Source organism: Pezoporus wallicus, unplaced genomic scaffold (genome assembly GCF_028554395.1).
Source record: "Pezoporus wallicus isolate ANWC-B61680 ecotype Strahan unplaced genomic scaffold, APGP_CSIRO_Pwel_v1 scaffold_2146, whole genome shotgun sequence".
In the NCBI taxonomy this organism is placed as follows: domain Eukaryota; kingdom Metazoa; phylum Chordata; class Aves; order Psittaciformes; family Psittacidae; genus Pezoporus; species Pezoporus wallicus.
In genome coordinates, this window is record NW_026639769.1 from 433779 (window position 1) to 453793 (window position 20015).

The 20015-nt window shown below is 41.7% G+C and overlaps 1 protein-coding gene across 2 annotated transcripts; it reads left to right on the forward strand.

Moving 5' to 3' along the window:
• The first annotated feature begins 3487 nt into the window (after positions 1-3487).
• On the forward strand, positions 3488-14969 carry DCAF4 (DDB1 and CUL4 associated factor 4). 2 transcript variants are annotated; one of them, XM_057416171.1, is made up of 12 exons: positions 3488-3601; positions 5060-5217; positions 6688-6770; positions 7427-7529; positions 8474-8617; positions 9287-9336; positions 10570-10649; positions 12215-12310; positions 12422-12519; positions 13212-13388; positions 13609-13723; positions 14643-14969. In XM_057416171.1, the coding sequence occupies exons 2-12, from the start codon at positions 5167-5169 to the stop codon at positions 14834-14836; spliced, it is 1191 nt and encodes a 396-aa protein (XP_057272154.1). In that variant the 5' UTR covers positions 3488-3601; positions 5060-5166; the 3' UTR covers positions 14837-14969. The 2 variants fall into 2 exon arrangements, with proteins under 2 accessions (XP_057272154.1, XP_057272153.1); XM_057416170.1 differs by lacking the exon at positions 3488-3601 and adding an exon at positions 5685-5789 and having other exon boundaries at positions 5096-5217.
• Positions 14970-20015: the final 5046 nt, after the last annotated feature.

Below are 20015 nucleotides of genomic sequence, written 5' to 3' on the forward strand. Positions count from 1 at the left end.
ACTGGCATTTTATTATTTAAAATTCTTAAAGTGACAAAAACAAACCAAACCCAAGCATTTGGAAGAAAAAAGAGTAAATCTGGTTTTCCACTTTTGTGTGTGTGTGAACTACAGCTCATGTTTTGCTGTAACCTTCATCATCCATAAAATGAATTAATATTTTTACCATACTGGTTTTCTTAATTAAATGTTATACAAGCAGGAAGGGGAGGAAGAAGGCCACTGTACACTAGCAGCTGAAGGGCACTTTTAGTAAAAGATTAAGAAGAGGTTTCTTACAAGGACTATAAAATGATGGTAGTTACCACTACATCCTTTTATAGCTCTTTCAGATTTTGCTGACCACCTGAGTTGTTACTGATTGCTGCAGCCCCAACTTTTTTCTTAACTTTTCCATTTGCTGCATGCTTCCCAAAGCTGCCCTAGATTTATTGCCTCAATATCACCCATCTATCTGCTTGCTGCCCAGAAGGCAGCTCAAAGACTATTTTAAGCATTAAGACTCCTCAGCTGAGAAGGCCACTTCAGAACCAGCACTCTCCTAAATTCTTGAGAAATTTAAAGAGGTTGTACCAAGTTCTGGCTCCCCAAAGCCAAGCAATGGCCTTTAACCAATGACTGACCCACCGAAGGAAGCAGTGGCACCCTTTCAGTGACCCCATTGCTCAGAAACACACATCTCTGCCTCCTTCCCCTAACACCTCCTACAAACGTACTGCCTTCAAACCCAATTAATGAAAAATAAGCATTTCCCCTCACAGAACTCAACTACTGACTCTCTTCCACCCCTTGCCCTACCCGTGCCGCCCGTGAACCCTCCCCAGCAGCCTCTCCCAGCCCTTGGCCCCAAACACACTGACCAGCAGCAGCAAGGCCTCACCAGCTCGTCCCTCAGCCCAGCGCTGCTCCTCACAGTAAACGCTCCGAAGCCCTGACCGCGGCTCCCCTCACACACTCCCACCCCTTAACCCCCTGAAAGCCCTCACTTCCCTACTCTATTACCTCCCTACCGCGGTAAACGACACCTTCACACACACCTACCCATGTATACCTACGAGGCGGGGGCGGATGCCAATCACCAGGTCCGTCGTCGAGCGGGCGGAGCCGTGACGGCGTTGGGGCGCCCTGAGGGTCAGAGCCGGTAAGGGGTGCTCGTTTGGCCTTTGCGTTAGGGGTTTTGGCTTTAGCGGGGCGGGGGAGCCGCGGGGCTGGTCTCGGCCCAACAGCGAAGTCGCCAGGAGTGAGGAAGCGCTCGTGGTGCGAGCGGTCAGTGGGCCTGGCCGTTTACAAACCCCCGCCTGTCCAGCCTGGCTGCTGTAGGCGGGAGGCCTCGTCCGGCACCTGGGCCCGGCGCGGCAAGCAGGGAGATCGCTGTGAGTCGCTTTGGGTTGTCCCCGTGTCGTGGAAGCTCCTCTGTTTGGGAGGAGGCTGGTGGTTGTAAACACGCTCTTCTCCGTGCTGCGCATGGCGGGACTTGGCAAGAGCACGTTTACTCGTGCTGCGTGGGGAAGGCGGTCAGCGCCGCACGCTGTTTACTTCAGCCTCCCTTCGAACAGCCAGTAGTAATGGTCTGTCTTTCTTTAAGATACGGTGCCGCTTGGACTTTCTTTTGCTTGAAAGAAACTCTTTCAAGTAAATTACTCTCTTAAATGGCTTTGATCTCTAGGCCTTTGCAAAGCTATTTCATCGAAAAGAGGCTGTGTTAAGAGACTGTTGTGACTGTTCCAGGCAAGTAGCATTGAAGTATGTGTGTGTGTTTGTTTTACAAGTAGAAATGAAGAGGTGTTACCGGAGAGGCAAAGGAAAGCGTGGACGGCGTGCAGCTATTGCTCCCGATCACAATAACCGTGCTGTGAGGCAAGTATATGCAGCTTGTGCTTGCCATGGGTTAAGCTGTTAGATGTTATGCCTGATTAAATTTTCAGAATAGTGGCTATGTCGAACTGAGAGTATGCCATCTAAAAGTCTAGTGCAGATTATAGTATATCTGTCATCTCTACTTGAACTAGAATTGCATTGATTTCTGGAAGTGTATCATACGTGCACAACTGTGTATTGGCTTTAAACTGAGATGTAGTTTCATGGGCTAGTCCTTTCAGGTGCGCCTGGTCATCCATAAGCTCTTCATCAATATGCAAAGATAGTTCAGGGAACAAAAAACGTTTGTATTTCATTCCACCTGCCCATTTATTTTATGCTCAGTGTCTACTAGTGTAAAAACTGTCATTAAAGGATCTTGCTGAAAGTTTAAAAACATGTTAAGTAACATGATAATAATACTACATGTGGCAGATCAGGGAGCTGACACAAGGACTCAGGAATAATCCACTGCCTTGAAAACTGATTCTTTCAGAAAAGTACACTTTAAACTTTTGAACTTATGCTTGCCTGTGTTCGAGCTATTTTTGTGCCTCTTTTTCTTTCCTGTGTTCTTTCTTTAGTTCCTCTTCCAGGAATAAAAGAGGCCAATCCTTTGCTTTAATTAGCATTTAGTTAGCATTTTCTAGCAAATATATGTTTAGAGAAAGAGACACACACATGAGTTTGCCTCATTAGTTGTTTTTGTGTAAGAAAAGTTAAAAATGCAAATGGTCCCTAATTCAATGAATACGGAATTAAAATGATCTTATTAAAAAGCTTTCAACTGAAATGCTTGCGTTTGGTGTGAGGTATTTTTCCTTCTGTAAATGTTACGTTCTTTAACTTTTCAAAGTTATATAATCAAACAGTAATAGAGCTGGTATTGGAATTAGAATTTCTTTGTCATTTTGTTTTCAATAAATTATGACTTGGAAAACATTTTGGCCTAATGCTTTTAAGAGGATATGTAATAAGGCCTCTCTTTAAAAGTGAGAATTGTACAGGCAATTCAGAAAACATCCCCATGGAATTTTGCTCATCAATACTGAATACGCTCATTTGAGTTACATAAAAAGAAGAAAGCTGCAGTTACCCTGTCTACTGCAATGTTTATTACAAAAGCAGAGACTTTTCTTTCTTGGAGTTTTCATTAAACTTTTATTTTGCCTGTTTCTGAACCTCATCAGTGAAATTTCTGTCACAAAGAGAATGGCAAAATATTGTTGACTTGACATCAACGTTTTACCCACACTGTCTCTTGTTTTAAGCTGTGAAGTCTTACATGCTTTCAGGGGTGGGCTTTTCTTTTAATCAAGGGATATGATAAAAAGCCCAGAATTAATCTTTTGCTGAAAAGAATTAAAGGCATTTGCAGAGTTAGCAGACACCTGTAATGTTTTAGCAAGTAATTAAGGCCTTGAAAATACTGGTACCTCTGATGTTCTTGAGAGGTTATTAAGCTGAATATTTTTACTGTTTAATTTTCATAATGTAGTGTATGGTGAAATGCTCAGGGTGCTTATCACAGCCCTGCAAAACTGTACTCCATTAATGTAAATAGCAAGCCTCTTTCTAGATTCTCTGTGGGAAAGATGTATAGGACAGTAGTGAGCCTGTCTTGAAGACAGTGCTGTTTTTTTTAGGCTGGAACAGGAGGACCCACAGACCCCAGTGCATGCAGGCCCCAGCAGCAGTGGGGATCCTTCTTCATCCAGTTTAACCCAGAATTCTGTAGTAGCAGGTAAGAGACCATGTCTTACGTGTCAAAAATCACTGCCTATATGCTGACTGCACAAAGAAAGTAGTAGTAGCTGTGTTAATAGTATGGAGTTACAGGAAGGATATAAGCAGTAAAGTTTGTGGGGGAAAGTAACATTGGGTGATATAAAAAAATCAGTAAGTGAGGAATGAGAGAGGAGGGCCAAATGTACTTTCACACCCCTAAGTGCTTCTCATATTTGAAAACTTGTGTGCTTAGCCAAACTGATATAAACTGAAAAAAATAGTGGCTAAATGTTTGTTCATTATCAGGGAGTTGACTGGTGAAACCATACTTGATGCAGTAGCAGTGCTATTGAGGAAGATGTTACATTTGCATTCTGGTTTCCTGACTCATTGAACAGCCCTAGCAAAAGCTAAGCCTGTGGGAACATCTCTTTCTCCACAACAGGAGAGTCCTGAAACACCACTGACTGTATAACCACTTAATGACAAAGACAGCATTTAAGGGCACGTTTTTTGTATATCACCCTTTTGTGTTTAAGAGACTGTGAGTGTGTTAGATGTATCCTGCAAAGCATTTGTTGCAGTATAATTAGATTATGTATACTAACTGCAGTGTGCTGTTACGAACCTTACTGATTCACTCACTCTATATTTTTGTTGACTTGAATGAATCTTGTGTCACTTGTTGCTAAGCTGAAACCTAAAAGATGCTGACAATGAACTGAATTGTAAGCAGCAGCAAAAAGAGGTTACTTCAAATGCAGTTTCTTGTGGCAGATAAAGGTTTAAATAAAAACTCTTGAAATGAAGTGTTAACACTCATCTTTCTGAACAAAATCCTTTGTCTTGAGACATTGTGCCATATGAATCTAAGTATTTTACCTGTCTGCCTCTCTGAATTTACCTGGGCAGTGAAGCACTAAAATTGAATGTTTCTTTCATCCCTGTTTATCTTTGAAATGAGCTTCTGTGTATTGTCCAAATGTACTCTTGATTGTATCTATATTTCTCCTATGTGTTGAAGAAAAAGTGGCTTGTTCTGGGAAGTGAATCACTTTATTTTGGTTTGGATGATACCTTCTTGTCATTTGTTTGTGACTGCCTTACCTAGACTTCTAACCAAGAGTATCACCTCAGGAATGATTTATGAAGAAAGGTCACTTTTGTTCTGCAGCAGAATCTTTCCTCTCTGTGATCTGTCTGGATTTCATCTTGGTCATTGATGACATCCTTTCTCTACTTGTGTAATGGCACTGCATTTGAAAACTATAAATAATATTTTTTTTCCTTTAAGTGGCAGTTATCTATTCCTAGTCTGCGTATCATGCTTGGGACCTGCTGAGAGCAAAAGCATTGAGCCTTATGACTGACATTCCCATGAAGATGCGGGATGTCAAAGAGCAGTAAACAAACTTAGTTGTCTATCTGATTTTGCCTGGGTTTTGCCACTTTTTTTTTTTTTTTTAACCCTAAGAACTGCCAGGATTTTACTATGACGCAGACAAGAACCGCTATTTTCGCCTGCTGCCTGGACATAATAACTACAACCCACTCACCAAGGAGAGCATTCAGTACAAGGCCATGGAATGCAAAAGGCTGAAGCTTTTAGAAGAGGAAGAAAAACAAAAGAAGGTACATTCTGAAAAATACTGCGATTAGGCTTTATTATGCTCTAGCCCAGGACAGATGATAAACTAAAGCTTTTCAGTTCTGACTGTGGTACAGTTCCCTAAGCTGTCTGAAGAAAGGAAAATTTCTTTCTGCAGAGAATTTATAGTCCTTGTAGCTTTTGTTTGGCTGCTCTACACAGGAATGAAAGCAAGTCATTACAAATGAAAAACCTATAAATAGACAGGAACTGTGCTTAGAATTGCAGATTGTCCAACAGTTACAGTTGAGTCAGGACATTGGATGCCAGGTTTCAAATCCCTGCCGTGAACTGGCAAAGTGGGATCTTGATTTTCAGTTTTCCACATATTTAGTTTCCACATATTTAATAAATGTGTTTATCATATTCTTGGACCCTGTAGAAACAATAGTAATTATATTTTGTGGAAACAGCTTTTTCATGAAGATTTTTTTTGTTGTTTTTTTGACAGGTAAGATCAGGGCAGGTTGTATGTTTATGCCTGGAAAGCCTGTGTGCTTTTCATCATAAAGTGTTACAGCAGAGTTAATGCTGATACTGCGTATCTGTAATCTAGGTAAAATGCCCAACATGGATGTTTTAATTACCTGAAAGCTGTATCTTACAACTTTATAAATCACAGCACAGCCTAAATCTGCTGTCAGTTGGAAGAGGCAAGCAATATTTTCCTCGTTGGGTAATAAAGTTCTTGCTTCAGCTGGTGTTCTGCTTTTCAGTCCTTACTGTGAAAATGTTGCAGTTGATTTGGTTTTGGCTTTTTTTTGTTGTTGTTCCAGCTCTTTATGTGAGCCGTTTAGGTTTCATAGATACCAAAGAGCTGCTGGCCACAGTGCTGTAGATGACACCCTTGGTGACATGAGTTAGTCCTTCACCCCATGGACTTGGTAGCCTTTGGATGAAAGTTGGACCTGATGATTTTAAAGGTCTTTTCCAACCTAGTTGATTCTCTGATTCTGTGAGTCTATGGATATACATCTCAAAGCCTGGCTATTGAATCAGACATCTGAATTAGGCTCCCAGATAAAAACATTCTTAAATACTTGCTTTGTCTCCCCAGAAAGTGTTTGCATGAAACTTTAAAAAATGAGGAATCAAGAAGTAGTTAAATTAGTGCATCAGTAAGGCTGCATAGTTAATATCAATATTGTGATAGAAAATTGTGCTCTATAATAAGAACTTACAGTTAGTGGCTGTTGGGCTTTGTTTAGTTGTTTTTGTTTCTCTGGGATTTTCCCCTTCAGTTTTTCTATTTATAGAAGCACCCCACAAAATTTCACAGGAATATATTGTCTATTTATTGTAGGAGACCAAGGAGCTGATGTTGGAATGTGTTTTATAGAGGTTCTTAAAATTTTAATATATATAGGCTAGAGGAAAAAGTTACCCAAACATCTAAGATGTGTTTCAATTGTGAAGTAAATAACTGAATACACTTTCATGTTACTCTCTTCTAGCAAACAACAAGGGCTGGACTGAATTCATCTATGCTGTTACAGAAAAGGCAGTTGGGTTTGCTCAGCTCCACAAGTTATTGCAGGTACAATGGTGTGATTTGTTTTCTGTTTGTAGTACCAAGTTCTGCTGTTAGTACAACTGTTCCTGTCAGGTTTTTTTTTGCATTTCTCACTGTTCCACTTAAGATAAAGAGGACTATAGTACTTACAATAAGAAATCAGGTATGTTCTTTTATAATCAGATTACTGAAGTGATGAGAACTCAAACAGAATAGGTTTCCCAATTTTGGAGAAATGGAGTTTAAAACTTCATTTCCCCTGTGTCTCTCCCCTCCCTCCCCAATATATGCTGGTTTGCCACATTGTGCTTTATGAGAACAGTGCATCTTTTCTTTGGATGACTGAATGCTCTTCAACTGACATAAGCATTCCCCCCATCCCAGTAGAATGGCTCAGACAGCCCAGATTCACTAACAGCACAGAAAGCAAGTTAGTGACTTGCTATGATGTTGTTTCTGCTGCTGAAGATGTGTTGGTGTTCAAAATAATAGAATGAAATTCCATGAATGTGGAAGATGCGCATGTGCATGGCTCATGTAAGTTAAATTGCAGTGTGCTAGTTGATCTGACATTTTATATTCTGTGATTGAAAAGCAGTTCTGGATATCTTCTCCAGAATTCTTTGGTTGGCATTAAACCTAGGCTTACGTGAATTCTTTCTCCCCACCTACTTTTACAGGCTGGTTCATGAGCTGAAAGTAAACTGCATGCACAGGAGGAAGATAGAAATTCACAGTCCAGATTCTTCAGTTGCTGGAACCAACAATTTTAAAATAATTGTGGTATGTTGATGAGAATTTACACCTTTAGGATAAAGAAAGCCCATCTTCAGTGAAAATTCAGGATCTTGTAATTAAACCCCATAAGTCAAATTTTGCTTTCAAAAATGCATTGTTCTTGTTGTGTCAGTTCTCAAAATCTGTGCTTGGTAATTGAACAGGTAGGAAGAGGCTATGACTTTCCTACAAAGAAAATAATGAAAAAGTTGAATATGAAAGCGATATTTTTGGAGGTGTTTTTTTTGGAAACTGATCAGCTTGTTGTCTTGGAAATAAGCAGGAGTTGAGTAGATTGGAAGGGAAGGTACAGAGGATTAACAGGAAGAATAAACTGGAAGAGAATTTTGGGAGTGGCAAAGTCTGTGGTCCAGAGAACGTATTTAAACATCAGTAATCATTTTACAGCTCATGATCTGAAGGCAGTTTCTACTGAAGTTGATGGTAGTGCACGTGCAGGAGAAGTCTCTGGGGCAAGTATGTTTTGTAGTCTATGTAGGAAGCTCTGCAAGACCAGCTCCTGGCCTTGTAAACACAGCACTGGGTAGGTAGCTGAAGCTGGAAGTATCAGAAACTTAGTGTCAGAAAGTTGAAATGTAGCATTTGCTGTGATCCAGCAGCAGCAGAATTCCACTTTGATAAGGTTAAAATTTTTGGTTCGGGTCCCCTACCTGTATCAGTTTGTGCTTATTAATCCGCCAGAGAAAGTCTAGAGCTGCTGTGATTGGAAAGAGTACTTACTCAAGAAGTAAATGCTTTCCTTACTCATGTTTCTGTGCATGCATATAAAAAGGAGTTAACCACTTCATTTTAGAGATGAATGGAAAGTGTATGATGTTAAAGGGATGAGAATTAATGTGTTGTTTCATTTCAGACCTAATGCAGCTCCTTCAAACCATTTTTTCCTGGAAGTTTGCAGGAAGTGTGATCGGTAAACTTTTCTTTTACAGGCGGATGTTGCTTGTGAACGGATATTCACTGTGAATGATGTAGAGCATGGAGGATGTAAATACGGTATCATCAACCTCAGTGGTCTGGGGAAGGAGTCTCCCACTGTGGAGATGTATGACAACCTCTACTTCACAAATCGCAAAGTACTGTGTTCTGTTGCTGCTTCCTTCCTTTATTGCATTCTCAGAATGCTGCTCTTGGGAATCACAGGTAGAAATGCATGAGGGTTGAGGAAGGGGTTAGGAGGAGAGAGTGGAAGAATCCTGCAATGTGAAGCTTGGATAAATGCAGATTCTCAGTAAACTTGTCTCTGAAAGTCCTCAGTACCAGTGTTAGTTCTCAGGAATGTTATGCTACAGTTGGAAGACTATGTAGAAGTATCAGCTTCCAAGGAACTTACTTCAGAGTTGCACTTGGCCATAGCTGTCAAAACTGATGTTGAAGGCCAGAAACCACTAAGATTTGCATGCTTCTTTCTTAAAAAATAATTTGGGAAAAAATGTGTTTATTCTCTATCATGAAGCATATTTAAAACCAGCTTTCATAATCTCTCCATCCTCAGATTCTTTTAAAGATGAAGTCTTAAATAATAGGATGTGCTTGATACCTCAGTCTGTGTTTGGATAGACTTCTCAATTCTGCTCTGTCCTCTAAGAGAAGTATGAGGCTAAAATGCTCATGTCCCATTGCTGCACTTTTTATTGGGTTAAGGAAGTGTGCCCAGTGCATAATTTTGTCATCAGTGCATGGAAATATCATTTCATGAATTGAATAACAGATCACAAAAACAGTATGTCTTCTTGTGTCTGAAGGTGAATTCTATGTGCTGGGCATCACTGACTCATCCAGATTCTCATGTTTTATATCCTTTTTAAAGAAGCAGAATTTCAGTTCAGCCTTCACAAGTCTGCATCATGCTGCAGAGAACTGACTTCCAGGAAAGGCCTCTCATGTAGGTGTCCCAGAAATTAAGTTTTCTGGAAAACAGATAAAAGTTATAAAAACTGGGAGATGTTGAAGATACTGAGACAGATGTATGATTCTGTTATATGTAGAATTGTTCCAGTGTAATAGTAGGTGAGAGAGCATGTTTCCTCCCCTGGAGACTTCCCATTTCATTAATGATGTAAATGCCATATCCAAAATTATCTGATGTTTAGAAATTAGCTGGGGCAAAAGAATGAGAGAGAGGGTTAAAGGAACTACCTTTCTCCTTAAAGTGGACCTCTTTGAAAGTGAGTTGGTTTCTGTTGTAAACCATCCCCCATACTGGTTGGGATGAGAGGAGAGTGGATGTAATTCTTGCTCTTATACTTTCAAGGCATGTTCTACAGATCTGTCTTGGAAGAGGAGGAAGGTTGATGTAGCAGAAGCAGCAATAGTGGACAGTGCAGAAGAGAGGAAGAAAAGGATTTTAAAGTGGGAGATAGCAGGCAACAGTTGTGATGTTAAAGTGCCTAAAGACAGGAAATTCCATGTAATGGGAAAAGCCAAGCAATTCAGGACTGCTCCAGAAGGTGGCAGGAGTGCGTCAGGCTTCCTCACAGCTGGTTGGGAGCTGGGGGGGGACTGTTTGGTCATCTCGTGCTTTCCTCTAGTCATGTCACAAATTTACCGCACTGAACTAGAAATGCATCTTTCAAATCCTATTTATACCTGATATAAACTTTAGAAAGTATTTTAGTGTAATCTAAAGTGAGTCTTCCTTGCCTCCCAATATGTGTGCCTCTTTCCAACTCATCTCCATGAAAAACAGATCTATATTAATGCAGTGTCATCAGCATGTAAAGATGAGAATGATCTATGGAGGCTATGCATTTTTTTTCTATCACTAGAGAGATGCCTTAGTATTCTTCTGTTGTCTTTCTTGCATATGTATTTTTATTACCAGAATAAGATCTTTCTAGCCTTTTCCTATGAAAGAAATGAAAAGTCAAGACTTAATTGGAAACTGTAAGGCACATCAGAAGTCTCAAAGGGAAGGTATTGTGAGCTGTGGTTGTGTTAGATCATCTTGCTTTTCCCAGCTATAAATGTTAGGTAGCCTCTCCCATTACAGGGGGAGATTTTTGTTTTCCTTAACTCACTTCAGCAAGCTGTGTCTCATGGGAATTGCAGAAACACCAGGCTGTGCCAGTCTGCTTCCAGCATCGTTGTTCAGCAGCGATAACTCAGGTAGGATGTTTCTGTTATTTTTTTTTCTCTCCAATTTTTGATAGCAGTTATGGCATGAAAAGAGCATAAAAGAAAGATTAGTTCTACACTTGTCTTCAGTAGCTGGTGAGACTTTTGTATTCTTGAAAACTTAGAAAGTCTGAACCAGTTTAAGAAGTGAACAGATGAGAGAACTTGCCTTAAGAATTAATTAACAAGCAGTATTCAAAGCACTAGTTTATTTTTAGCTGCTGCTGACATAGTACTTGAGTTTGGCAGGAGAACACCTCACTTGTAAAGTAAACACTTAAGATTTTTTGGAGTATCTTTCCCTGTAACTGATACTCAGAAGCTGCACACGAGAATTACTCAAATTTCCTTAGAGAAAATCCAGAATCATTGCAGAATCCCTTCTCATAGTAGCTACTCAAGTATGCTCACTGGATTAATCAAAGGTGGAAAGGTGGTAAATGCCTTAGCCCATAGCTGCTTGTACAGACTCATGCTCAGTTGTGTGTAAATGTGATTGATGTGGAGAATCCTGTGTCTTAAGTCTGATGGCTGTGGCTGTGTCTTTATCTTTGTTCAGTGTTTTGGGGGGGCAGGACTTTTCTTGATAGATATCAGAACCATGCTTCTTTGAGTCACACAATACTGTCCTCTGACCCAGTTTCCATTCAGACATAGTCAGTTAAGTTTATACAGAGAAAACCTGTGACAGATAAAGAGTTATGGACCTGTTTAAAATCCTTAATGCCATGCTGCCATTAAAAAAAAAATATGTAGGGTTAGCATGAACTTGAAGAGTCACTGATTCTTCACTGACTCATCAGTGGCTCATGCTGGCTACTAGGCCAGCATGCACAGTTGCTTTCTAGAACATTTGAAGCCCTTCACCAAAATCAGAAGCCCTGAGTTCTACCCATGTCCTCCTGTCTAGTATGTCCTATTAACGTTTTCAGGTATTTCCAAGTTAGACTGACTTCAGTCTCCTAAGCTGTTGGTTTGAGGGAACCTTGCTACGCAGATGCTGGGAGTAAAGTAGTAGTTCATCTGTCTAAAACTGGGTGTTAGACATGTCCCCTGTGCTGGCTGACATACACATGATCGTGGTGCATGTGCATGAAGTAAGTGCAAACTGAGGACTTAAAATTTACGTCAATTAGTAGACTTTATGCTGGAGCTACAGAAGTAAGGGTCAAATCAAAGGTATTGTTAGGCTTTGGCTAATCTATAGCTTATAAAGTAAATGTTTTCTGTTTCTAGCCCACTTGTCTTTAAAAAATGGCTTTCTTAGTGCTATAAGACAAGTGTTAGCTTTTCTTTCCTGCTGTTGTCAGCACTCTAAATGCTGAATAAATTTCATGATCTCTCACAGTCATCGATGTAGACACATCTTCAGCTTACAGTCATGAAGCCCCACTTTTGTATTCTGTCTTGAGTAGCACAGGGACAGTAACTGGGTAACACTTCCTCTGCTTCAGATGGAAACACTGGAAGAGTTATGGAAATCCAGAGAAGCTTTCTGGGATATCACCCTATCCTAACATTTTATGGATGCCTCATGTATTGCTCCTCCCTCCTAGGAGATCGACCTGGTATGCTGTGCAGCTTCAAGATATCGACTGCCTGGTCCTGTGCTTGGTGCCTGAATCCTCAAATAAATGCCTGCTTCAGCACAGGTGATCCACAAGGCTAGCAACCACTTCTGTCTCAAGGGGAAAGACTTCTTACATTAATCGCCAAGCTGCTACCCAAATTACAGCTAAACGAGCATAATCTGTCTTCCTTAGGCCTGACACGACGAGTTCTTGTGGCCAATGTAGTGACAGGGCGTCAACAGTCATTTAGAACCAGTAGTGATGTACTGGCACAACAGTTTGCCACACAGGTAAGAACCACCATGCCCTTTTTCCACAGCTTTATGTTCTGTCTGTGATTGAACTCATCGTACCATACATAAGGTTGTGATTACAATTACTGTTGGATAGATACTTCACAGCACAGCTGATGTGGTCTGATAGTTGCATGCAATTGAATAGCAAAGATTAACCAATTTCAAACTCTGTGGCAACAGGGGTAACTTTTGTTAACTGTATTGAGGTAAAAAGGAAACGAAGGAAGTACAAAGAGCAGAGTGATAACCTGTGTTAAAATTGTTTTATCTGTGGCAAATGACCTCATTTTGTTAACACTCTTGATTGTCTCCATCAAGAAGGAGAAAGCCCCCTATTAAATACTGCTGGAAGTGTTCACAAACATTTAGTGGGAAGGGTGAAATTGGATATGTGAGAATTCCACTTCCTGTTCTGCTGTTATGTTAGACTAAGTTTCTACTTCCCTAGCTGAACTTTCACAGCTAAAGTAAACAGTTGAGGTTTGAATGGAACTAATGGGTTGGCTGAAAAATGTTGCAGTGTGTTAAAAAAAAAATAAATGTGGGTCTTAATGCCCATGTTAATTACATACTTTCGAGAGCTGGCACCAAAGAGCTCAAAAACCTGATGTAGATGCTGTCTGTGTAACCTGTCAGATCCTTTTTAGATGGTATATAGTACATGGCTTTCTCTTGGGCTCTTCCAGACACCAGTGCTGTACAACGGCTGCCGCTCCGGGGAGATATTCAGCATCGATGTGCGTCAGCGCAACCGAAAGGGCCAGAGCTGGAAGGCGATTCAGCTCTTCCATGACTCAGCAGTCACATCCATTCGCCTTCTGAAGGCTGAAGATTACCTTATGGCAGCAGATATGGCTGGCAAGGTATGGATTTGTCACATTTGGGATATTGCGTTTGTTTTAGTATCTGGGCACTGACAGGCACTTATCCGAATCCTGAGGGTGCATGCGTGTTCTTTGGGAATAGTATGTAACTGGTGGTAGTTCCATATATGTGTCCTCTTCCAGATCTACTTATTTGTCAACCGTCAAGTGCTCTCTGCTTTCTTAATACGATCTTTCAAACAGTTACTTCAACTTGCAGATAAAACTGTGGGACCTAAGAACAGCAAAGTGTGTGAAGCAGTACAAGGGCCATCACAATGAATATGCTATTCTCCCTCTGCATATAAATGAGGAGGAAGGACTTCTAACAGCAGGTGGGTTGACTTTTTGTTCCCCTCTACTCAGAGAGTGCATGTCAGTGATTTTCTGATGCCTGAGGAGTGTTTCTTAGCTACAGCTGTTGGAAGCTGTAAAACTGTTAAACCTTTAAAATTCTGACGAAATTTAGCCTTAGGTGTACTGTAATGTACTATGAAAATTAAGAACTAATGTTATGGATGCACACATGCAGTAATCACTTCTGTGTAGCATGTAATGGCTTACTGCTGTGTCCTGCATTATCCTTTCCACAGCGTGTCTCAAGAGTAGAGCAGAGAATGTAAACAGGAGACTTGGTGATAACTTTATATAGAGACTAAAGTCCGTGTATAGGTTGGTTTGATGCTTAAGTGGGTCATGTGGTGATGTACTGAAGCACTGGCATGTAAGCCAGCTTCCCTGTAAACTGTCTGTACCACACAGGTTCATTTTGAGTACACTTGGCTACAGGCTGAGATTTTTTTTTTTTTTTTAATTGGGGTTGGGAGGAGGAAAAGTAACAATAAATGAAGGAAAGCCCCTAAATCCTCATTGTATAGCCAAGTTTCACAGTGTCGCTGAAAACACAGTAACCTCCTCTCCTTGGATTTGTCAATAGGTGAGAGGAATTCTTGTCAATTTGACAGTGAGTTTTTCCTCCCCGTTTTTGGCTTAGGACCTTGCTAATGAGGAAAGTGCTCTAAATACTGATTTATTATACCTTTTATTGCCTAATAGGAAATACACATTTTCCCCACTTTGTCAGTATTCAGTGTAGAATGTCTGTTTTGCAAAGTATTGATAAGCACTTTGCCTCTAGTGTGTGTAGAAATGGTCAGGGCTTTTTCCCCATAGACCTTCTGCTTCTGTGTGATAATCTTGCAGAGCCATCTAAAGTACTTTTTATGTAATGCTGCATTCTGTTGTCCTTTCCAGTTGGTCAGGATTGCTACACCAGAATCTGGAGTCTCCAGGATGCCCATCTGCTTAGAACCATCCCTTCTCCCCACCCATCCTCCAAAGATGCTATTCCCAGCGTGGTGTTTTCTTCAAGACTTGGGGGTCGCCGAGGAGTTCCTGGCTTACTCATGGCTGTCAAACAGGATCTCTACCACTTCTCCTATGACTGATACAATATTCTCTTCACACCTCGTCTACAAAGCTGCCAGCCTATACATGACTTCACAGTTTCTGCACCTTCTTCAGCAGGTTCAGCAAATCTTGCTGTATGTATATTGTAAATAAAAGCTGAATGCTGATTAACTTCTTGGGCAATACTCAGCCTCTTTGAAACCTAGCTGTAAGCTTTGTAAAGCTGATACCTTTCAGTAAGGGCCTGTCTCCATGCTAGCTGAATTTGCTGCCAAAAGGCTGCTCTAACTTAATCCTAGTTTGTTCATATAACTACTTAGCTGAGGCTGTGTCTGCATTAGGAAGTAGGCTGATGCAACAGAGTGGATTAGCACAGTGAAGTAGCTGGTGTGGAGAAGCTGACATTAAGTGTTCTTGGGCTTTGCTTGGAGTATCTTTGGTCTGGGTCCATGCATCATGTGTCTGCTACATCTGTGTTTGGAGCAGTCCAACAGTTGTTTCCCCACTCACTGTTTTGGTCCTCTGGGCTGGGCTATGCTAAACCTTGTCCTTTTCAGATGGCAGTAGGCAGCATGTATAGAAGAAAGCTCCTTTTCTGGTCCAGTAGCCATGGTGAACATTCCTGTTAATTTATCATAGTGTTTCCTAACCAGGTCCACAGCCCTAACCTGGAGTTTGATCAGCAGTCTGGAATGGCAGGCTTGCGCATGCAGCTGCAGCAGGAGCCAAGCCCTGTCTGGACATACTGCATCCTCCTTGGGATAGGAAATCACCTGTGCAGAGTCAAGGTTCTTGCATACAGAGGTACAACTGGGCCCTCAGCTGTGAAGTTGTAGCACCAGCTCACAGTAATTGGAGGACACTGTATCTGTATTTGAGAACAGTTATCACCCCATGGAGCCTTGTTACCTCCAGCACCTTCCCAGTAGCTAGGCTGCAGCTAATGTATGTAGCAACCACCTTTCCACCCTGGGACCCACTTGGAGCATTGAGATGTACAACTGTGTCATCAGAGATGCTGCTTCCCATGGGGTTCTGCCAGGTCATCGGGTGAGCATACCAACAAGTCCTAACCCCACCCTCACTGCACAGCATGTTAAGCTGGAGGCTGTATCCAGCTGCTCAGTGAGCTGGCCATGACAGAGCTAGGCTGAGCACCAGCATGCCAAGTGCTTTGAAATGAGGTACAGGCTGCACACACAAAGGTGAGTGCTGCTGGTGACTGTAGGTGTGGCCTATAGTTGAGAGTACCCAGTGCAGCGCTCATGCCTGGGCTACCATCTGTGTCTTCATCAACTTACTTACACACACACACACACACACACACTGCCAGTCTGTCTTGTATCCATTAACTGCAAACTCCTGTTTCACCTGCTGGCAGATGGAGCTGTGAATTCCTTACAGCTGTGGCTCCTCTGACACCTCTGGCTCTATTATGCCTCTGTAGAGCCTCCTTGCTCACACAAAGCAGGGTGGATGCTGCTCACAGCATGCTCTCTGCTGCCGCCTTCTCTTCCTCTTCTGCCCTTGGGTAACTGAGAGACCTGATCCCTGGCTTGCTTTTCAATTTGAGAAAATACTCTGCAACTTGTCTTGATTGGTTATGTTAATATGGGACATTTTCTGTTGCATGCATAGTGATCAATGCATACAGCACAACTTTCAAAGGCGTTTGCATTGACTTAGTTAATAATGAATACTGCAACTAAGCATCTGTCCAGGAAATCGGAATGTAGCTAACCCCATCTCCCCCTGCAAATTCCATGTTACATCTGGTTATCAGCTCAAATTGGAACATACTCCATATTGATATTCTTCCTAGTAAATATGTGTGGTTCAAACATTTGCAGCTAGCAAACCACAAAGATCATGAACTCCCTTAAATCAGAATTCATTCCAAAATTAAATTAGCATTTAAACTCCTTTCAGTGCTCTTACCTCCAGTAATGCCTGTTCTGCAAGAACAAGAGCATGCAACAACTGTGCCCAGTTACTGTGGGAAGCACCAACTGGGAACTGTGGCAGAAAGGCATCTTACATAATGGAAAATAGCTTCTTTTCTGTGCTCCCTTTTAGGCAAACCTTATAAAAGATACTCATTTGCTCCCTGTTGTTTCCAGGAGCTAAACTCACGCACGTGTCCCTGCAAACCTATTCACACAACTACTGCTTTTGCAGCCAACACTTCTAATTAAGCCTGCAAGAGCAGTACGAAAGAGGGCAAGTAGGGCAAGAGAAGCAGTCTGGCTTCAGTGGCAAACAGGGAGCAGCCTGCAGGCAGTGGCTGAAGTATGTTAAACTATTTCACTATGCTGCAATAGCTGGGCCCCTGAGGCTGTTAAAAAGTACAGAACTGCAGCATCCTTCCCCTCTGCTACAGCATCAGAATTCTGTATTTGCCTCAGCTTCTCAGAAAGTTCTGAGAATTTCAAACCCAAACGTGTACATATTCTCCAGCTGTCCCCTTACAGTAGCTGCTTTCAGAAAAGTTACAACCTGGCAGTGGAAAGTTCAGCTTTGGTGCACAAACCTTCAGCTGCACGTACCTGCTTGCATATACGATGTATGCTACATATACTGTGAGCTGACTCAAGCAATCAACACCAACCCAACGTACTTTCTAGACAGGGGGCTGGGTGAAAGATGCTCCACTTGAGTGTTTAAAGCACTTTATGGATTAGTTTCGTGTTTCCAAAATGGAAGCCAAGGCTCAAAGTTGATAAACCATTTCAGGTAATGTCTGAAACTACAATAAAGATCACCTGGCTTTTCTTGTTCAAACAACTTCTTCCCTGTCTGCAGTTCTGTTAATACCACAGTAGCTGTGAAGCACTCTGATGCCTTCCTGACAAGTCATCATCTGTACATTGTCATGTATCTACTGCTTCTCTCCAGAGCTGCTGTAAAACTGCCTTTTAAGCAGAACCAGATTTAGCCAGGTTTCCAAAGTGTCAGAAATGAGGGTGCTTCAACATCTCCAGGCATTCTTGACATCAGAATTTTTGTAATGCCACAATTGAGACATTTCCTACATGAAGACTTTTTTCATATATATAACTTATTAATATAACATCTATGTTGCTTTATTATTTACCTGAGTTATAGCCAATAAAAATGAAGTAAAAAAGTGGAATACACTTTAGTTTTGGCTTAAGATAACTCCCTAGCTGCCATTCTAGTTTTGCTTTGTCTTTGTCACATTACATCGTTGATTTTGAAAGCCCTCCTAATTAGTTTTTGTTTATTTCGGCATTGCCATGATTTCATTGTTGATGTGCCCACACTATGAACAGTTATGACATACTGTGTGCTGTAACTGACAGAATATACACATCAACATTGCTTTACCAAGAGTGCTCAGCTAAAGCAGGAGTACAAAAACCAGACAGTTCTATCACTTGTCCAAATAACTGTTCTCAAATTACTGACAAGCAAAGACGTATCTGTTAGTGCCAAATTATATTACAGCAATAAACCTGATGCAAGGACAATGCCAGAATACATGGAATTACAGTGACTGACATCAGCTGACAATGAAACATGAACATGAGAGGCTGCAAAATAGTGTGATAGTAGAACTTCAGCCTCATTGGGCTGGTTATGCTGAGAGGAAGATGAATAGCAGTGTCTGTATGACCAGGTGTGAAGCCAGAGTCCTGCAGTGTTAAAGCCACAGGGACATGGGTGAATGCCTCAGCACAGCCACAGCAGGTAGACACCTAGCATAAATGCAAGGCAGATCCAATACAACGATGGTGCTTATTTCACCAAATAAACTCTTATTGACATCAAAAGCCAGCCAGGGTTGTCATGTTTTCAGGAACACAACCAAAGGCCCGATTCACAAGTGATGCAGGCAGGAACATAATAAGATACTTTGGCCAACGTCAGTGAATGCAACTCCCCCTGTGAGGAACTGGGCAGGAAGATGAATGAGCAGGAAAAATGATGGGACCAGTTTAGTAATAAAACTATTCACAGGTTTCTACTGCTAGGATTTACACTCCCTTGCCTTCAGGTCCTTTTGTTATTGAATCCTAATGTGTTAATATCAAAGAGCACTGGGCTCTGCTAAAATATACATCTATCACCTTTAAATAGCTAATCCATTTTAATAACCACATTCTATAATCTGCATACTCACACAGCAAATACTAGCTCTTGTGTACAGAAAACAGCAGTGAACTTACACCTTACAGATAGCTTTTCATTTTGGAAAACAAAGAACCCAAATAATCATAGAATCATAGAACAGTTAGGGTTGGAAAGGATCTTAAGATCATCCAGTTCCAACCCCCCTGCCACCTCACACTAAACCATGTCACCCAAGGCTCTGTCCAGCCTGGCCTTGAACACCGCCAGGGATGGAGCATTCACAACTTCCCTGGGCAACCCATTCCAGTGCCTCACCACCCTTACCGTAAAGAACTTCTTCCTTAAATCAAATCTAAACTTCCCCTGTTTTAACCCGTTACCCCTTGTCCTGTCACTACAGTCTCTAATGAAGAGTTCCTCCCCAGCATCCCTATAGGCCCCCTTCAGACACTGGAAGGCTGCTATGAGGTCTCCACGCAGCCTTCTCTTCTCCAGGCTGAACAGCCCCAACTTTCTCAGCCTATCTTCATACGGGAGGTGCTCCAGTCCCCTGATCATCCTCGTGGCCCTTCTCAGGACTTGTTCCAACAGTTCCATGTCCTTTTTATGTTGAGGACACCAGAACTGCACACAATACTCCAGGTGAGGTCTCACAAGACCTGCTGGTCACGCTCCTTTTGATGCAGCCCAGGATATGGTTGGCTTTCTGGGCTGCAAGCGCACACTGAAGCTGGCTCATGTTCATTTTCTCATCAACCAACACCCCCAAGTCCTTCTCCGCAGGGCTGCTCTGAATCTCTTCTCTGCCCAATCTGTAGCTGTGCCTGGGATTGGTCTGACCCAGGTGTAGGACCTTGCACTTGGCATGGTTAAACTTCATAATCCTCTCACCATGGTTCAGAAACAGTAAAGTCAAGCCTGCTGCAATTTAAGCACCATGTAAGATTTTGCTTTGCTGAGAAACAGCATCAAAGATTCTGCTTCTGGATAATCAATCAAGAATGGGCTCTGCATACTGACTGGCTGCTAAGTTCCTAAGACCACACATATACTAAAGGTGTTTAGGCAGTATTTTCTTTGACCAAGCAGTAATTTCGTCTGTGACAAGGGAAAAAGAAAAGA

Excerpts from the sequence above, each read along its gene's own strand:
- DCAF4 (XM_057416171.1), top strand. The coding sequence starts at position 5,167 with ATGGAATGCAAAAGGCTGAAGCTTTTAGAAGAGGAAGAAAAACAAAAG. Across the intron at positions 6,771-7,426 it reads AGCTCCACAAGTTATTGCAG|GCTGGTTCATGAGCTGAAAG; the intron begins GTACAATGGTGT and ends CTACTTTTACAG. Across the intron at positions 12,520-13,211 it reads CACAACAGTTTGCCACACAG|ACACCAGTGCTGTACAACGG; the intron begins GTAAGAACCACC and ends GGGCTCTTCCAG.